This window comes from Epargyreus clarus, unplaced genomic scaffold (genome assembly GCF_041222505.1).
Source record: "Epargyreus clarus isolate Ecla_fem2 unplaced genomic scaffold, WU_Ecla_fem_2.2 ptg000006l, whole genome shotgun sequence".
In the NCBI taxonomy this organism is placed as follows: Eukaryota; Metazoa; Arthropoda; class Insecta; order Lepidoptera; family Hesperiidae; genus Epargyreus; species Epargyreus clarus.
The window spans coordinates 12,148,032-12,153,261 of record NW_027332214.1 but is presented as its reverse complement, the minus strand read 5'-3'; the positions used below and the strand labels follow the sequence as shown (position 1 = coordinate 12,153,261).

Genomic DNA, 5,230 nt, shown 5'->3' with positions numbered 1-5,230 from the left:
TACCTTTACCTCACAAATTTATAAAATATTTTCCAATGATATTAACTAATTAAGCTTAATATATGGTTCAAGTTTCATCGCTCTCATGATGTCACCAGTGACAGAGCACCGTCCAGCCTGCATGATGGTCCTCGCGTCTTCTTTGCCATAAACTAATTGTTTGAAGTAGTGTTCATTTAGCGTGAAGGTCGTGTCTGGGTCGTCTTCGGGCTCCCCTTCAAACACTTCTACCTTGTTTAGGTCTAGCGCTGAAATAAGATACATAAACTCTTATATTAAAAAGATGAACAGTCATATTACGACCCGCGTGGCGGAGCGGCCACCATACCGTTCTGACGCGCAAAGGGTCCCGGGTTTGATCCCCGGCCAGACAGATGTCTAAATGATGAATTTAGATTTTTGTTTCTGGGTCTGGGTGCTTGTGTATTTGTTTATTTTATTATTATATTAATAAACAATTTATCAAATGTTTTCTCTACCAAACGTGTCGACCTCTAACTACGAGTAATTCTTGTATGAACAAAGTCTCCAATGTCGATTGGAGAGTACATACAAGAATTACTTAAATTTCGACCATATTATTATTACGAGGCGTTAATGTTTACCAACCATAGACAAATTCTACTATTTCTACTAAATTCCGATAGATCCTATGTATTTTATATTGCGCATACATATAATACAAACCATACTGGTAGCGTTCAGGAAAAATAAAATTGTCTGAGTCTTTATGTTATTGTGCATTATTATGTTGGACTACTTTTGACAATGCAAATGGCATTGAATGTTAGGACAAAAACTATTTCGCAATAACCCACTGCCAATATATTTGATGGTATATAAATATAAATATAAATAACGGTGTTCATCTAATTCGTTGCTAGATGGATTCATCTACTTTTTTTTTTTTTTATATAATATAAGAGTAGCAGAAGAGCATGCAGTCCACCTGATGGTAAGTGGCTACTGCCGCCCATGGACATCTATAATCAACCCCAGATAGGATTAGATATTCCTACCTGAGGTCGGCCACAGATGCGCCGCTACCCCTGAGGACTAAGCTGGAACGCCTCGAAAAAGTCTGTCTCCCTTACCACACCCTTCAAACCGGAACACAGCAGCGCTTAACACTGCTGTTATAAGGTAGAAATAGGTGTGGCGGTGGTGCCGCCGGAGTCGAACCACAAAGGGTTCTACCACCTTTATTCATCTACTTAAGTACGCTACGCGGCCATAGGTGTTTCGAAATCTGAATTTGTTCATCTACTTTTGTAGTTGACTGTACGATATTAGATTTACTTAAAAAATATTATCGAGTATCGAAAATTGACAAATATAATTCGATATGACATAACTTTACATTCACTGATTCACATAACATCTTCATGTCCTAATATGACGAACATTTATTGACACATTGGTCACTAGATTGACACGCAGTGAAAGTCTCAGGCTAAACGACGAATTTTGATTTCTCTTCTGGGTCTGAATGTTTGGGTCTCGTCTTTGAGTATCTCTGGCACCCACAACACAAGAGATCAAAGTAGACGCGGTACGAAGTCTTATTTACTTTTCAATTTAAAGTGTCCATCTTGAGTTTTCGACAATTCGCTTGTTAAGTAAGGTGTCTGTCGGCAAACTTTCGTGTGTTTCAAAATACCGTCATATTTATTCTGCATATAGCTACGAGACAAATAATGTGTTTGTTTTGTTGCAACGTTTGACATTTCAACCCACAACAGACAGAGCATGTATGTACTAATACGAGTTAGTTATGCAGTATTTGTTCTATTAATAGTGATTCTTGTTCATGGATCTGTAGCTAATTTCATATAGGATCGGGATCTTTATGGGGTTATTAAAGCTTCTTATTTAAAGATTTCTTCTATTGAAGACAAAATTACACTGCCTCGACTAAGTGAAATACATTAGCAGCTGGATCAAAACCCAGGATACAGCCGTGCTATACTGCTGCGTTTACATATAAATCAGAAACAAGTTTTACTACTTTAGACAGAGATAAAAAGGAAATCAATGCCACTTACTCCAAGAATAAACGGTGGTGCCTTTAATGATATTGAAGAGGAAGATGCCGCCGACTTCTTGTGCTTTCTTGATGTCGGCGGAGGCGAGTCGTGTCTTGATCCGAGACACTACGTCGGCTTTGCTGAGGTGCGCGTTATCGCTCTGTGAGGCACCCTGGAATATGCGGTGGTGGTGATTAGTAGGGCTTTTTTGAAATAGAAATAGATTCTTGCGCCGCTTCTTCTCCATAGCGAAACACCTTACGAAGCGGTGGTAGTTCGTTGACTTTCAAAAAGTATTCTATATGAATCATTTTGAATAAATGAGAATTGAATTTGAATTAGAAATAAAACCTGGACGAGGGATAACAAGGGGAGTAATAAAAAGCTTTTTATATAGGTAAAATGGAAGTTGTAAAAGAGTATGCAGTACCCTATTAATGGTAAGAGGCTGAGGCTGGATCATAGATGGAAATAGGTTTAACGGTAGTGCCATCGGAGTGGAACTATGTAGGGTTCTGCGACTTGTCTCCGTTATATTTTTATTGAAGTAACAAAGATCCATCTGATGGTAAGCAGCTACTGTCGCCGATGTAGGTACATCCATCTGTAACCAACTCCATATCGATCAGGAGCTCTATCTGAATCACTAATGTGTTGTTGCTCCTTAGAACTGATGTTTATTATTATTTATCAATTCTCTTACATAATAAAATTAATATTGATTGATTACCAACAGATTGCAGGCAGTGATAGCCTAGTGGTTAAGAAACTCGGCCTCTCGATCGAGGGTTCCGAGGTTCAAATCCCAGGCACGCACCTCTGATTTTTCAAAGTTATGTGCGTATTAGAAATTAATTATCACTTGCTAAACGGTGAAGGAGTTTTCCTTCGAGATCGTGAAGAAACCTGCATACCTGAGACATTTATATAAAAAAAAAATCGAAGTATGTGAAGTCTACCAATACGCACTTGGCCAGCGCGGTGGACTATGGCCTAATCCTTCTCATTCTGACAGGAGACCCGTGCCCAGCAGTGGGACAGTAATGATTTGATGATGATCATGATTACCAACAATCAGTATAAGACCATATATTATTGTTTATGCCTACTAATATAGTAAAAAGCACTAAAGTATATTTTTGATATCGTTAGTTACAAAAGCTTATAACTATATGATTTTGTTATATATTAATTTAAAATTTATTTTAATTTTATGGTTTTTTTACTATTAAAATAATATGTTTGTGACTCACCATGACTCCGTGTGGCAGGTTTCGTTTGCGTCTTCACAGTAGGTAATGTAGCAATGGAGGCTGTGCTTTCACTCTCGCGTTACCAAACCGACGCTGTGTTGGCCACCATTTGGTCCGGATTGTCCATTTTAAAGGTTAATGTAATGTGGAATGAGCAACGGTCAAACGCGAGTTAAAGTCATGTTCCGACGGATTTGTACGGAAATTTTTATTATTTTTTGTTTTCTATAATATAGGAGTAGCAGATGAGCATGCAGTCCACCTGATGGTAAGTGGCTACTGCCGCCCATGGACATCTGTAATCAACCCCAGATAAGATTAGATATTCCTACCTGAGGTCGGCCACAGATGCGCCGCTACCCCTGAGGATTAAGCTGGAACGCCTCGGAAAAGTCTGCCTCCCTTACCACACAGCACACACACCCTTCAAAACGGAACACAGCAGCGCCTAACACTGCTGTTATTAGGTAGAAATAGGTGTGGCGGTAGTGCCGCCGGAGTCGAACCACAAAGGGTTCTACCACCTTCTAAATGAGGCAGGCGGACAGACAGACACACGAGTAATCCTGTAAGGCAGTGGTCGGCAACCTTTTAGCAGGCAAGGGCCACTCAGTGGCAAAATAAACTAAAGGCGGGCCGCACTTGTAATATAAACCCCAGAAGCCGAATATACCTGTACTGAAAAAAATGAAAATGCTCTTCAAATTGTTAAAACATACAGTAATCAATTAAGGTAAAGTCACCTATTTCCGCGGTATTTTCACCAAAACTAGAAAGAGCGTCAGATATTAAGCATTAACTATGGCTTAATAAGGAATAAGATAATTTTATCAGAAGCTTTATTATCTGTACTCGTGAAATAGACTCGACATTTTACGATTAAATATTGATTTAAATGTGTATTTAAAATAAATATGAACCCTAATTCCGATGTAGTTGGTTCCTAATTCCGAGTACACAAAATAAGGGAGTGAAAGAGATAGAACGACTGCTACATGGTGTATAAAAATAAATGTTATTTATTTAATTTAGTTTCAATTTTGATTTTTTTTTAAATTTATATTTAAAGAGTAGCTTTATCAAAAGTGTTCTTAGCTATGATTAAAGGGGAGCTGCCGAAATAAAACTTTTTACAGTATAGTTTCTTGATTGGTTAATTTTACTAATGTATATCATGTATTTTTTTTAAACTGCAGTAGATTCGTGTATCTGCAATACAATTTTGGACATTCTTCTCCGTGTACTTTATACTAGGGTTTATAGTACACCAGAAATAATAATAATATGGAATATCGTCATCAGGTTTATAGAATTATTTCGTTTTGAGTAATTTAATCAAATGAAAACGTCGTAAAATGTTCCAGTTCTTATTTAAATAGCTATTAAAATCGTTAATGATAGATGTGTTCTTAAAAACCAATGAAAACTTTAAACACCCTGTGTAGTATTTTGCGGTTATGCCGCGGATTAATGTGCCCATATAACCTAATTCCGATTTATATACATCGGAATAGCGTTTCATAACTAAAACGTTCCAAATTCCGATTATTAAATAATACTTTTACACAATTTAGAGGCAGAAAGATGCTTTATTGAAATATGTACATAATAATATACAATACTTGTTCAATATTCCATTGCTATCTGGATGAACTTCATTTTCTCTCCTTAGTTGTCCCATAGAAGAAATTAGGAAAGTACATAAATAGGTCGTCATCTTTGATATTATATAATTAGCTGCAGTATAATGCAGTACCTTGGAAAATGATTTCGAAATTAATTGAGTACTATATTAAATTTATCAAATTCGAAGCAAGACATGCTTATTCATAAAAACAACTACAAAAATTGAAATTAAAAACAAGTCTATGAAATTGCTATTCCGTGGTATACCTCCGTTTAAGAGACAGCCCAAAATATTTGGCACCTAATGCCGCTGTATTTTTAAAC

At 36.9% G+C, this 5,230-nt stretch overlaps 1 protein-coding gene across 1 annotated transcript; it reads right to left on the bottom strand.

Annotated features, from left to right (window-relative positions):
- On the bottom strand, positions 1–3,387 carry LOC140742523 (uncharacterized). The gene is made up of 3 exons (XM_073073426.1): positions 3,281–3,387; positions 2,046–2,199; positions 1–248 (listed from the first exon to the last, which is right to left on the bottom strand). The coding sequence occupies exons 1-3, from the start codon at positions 3,281–3,283 to the stop codon at positions 46–48; spliced, it is 360 nt and encodes a 119-aa protein (XP_072929527.1). The 5' UTR covers positions 3,284–3,387; the 3' UTR covers positions 1–45.
- Between the last annotated feature and the right edge of the window lie 1,843 nt (positions 3,388–5,230).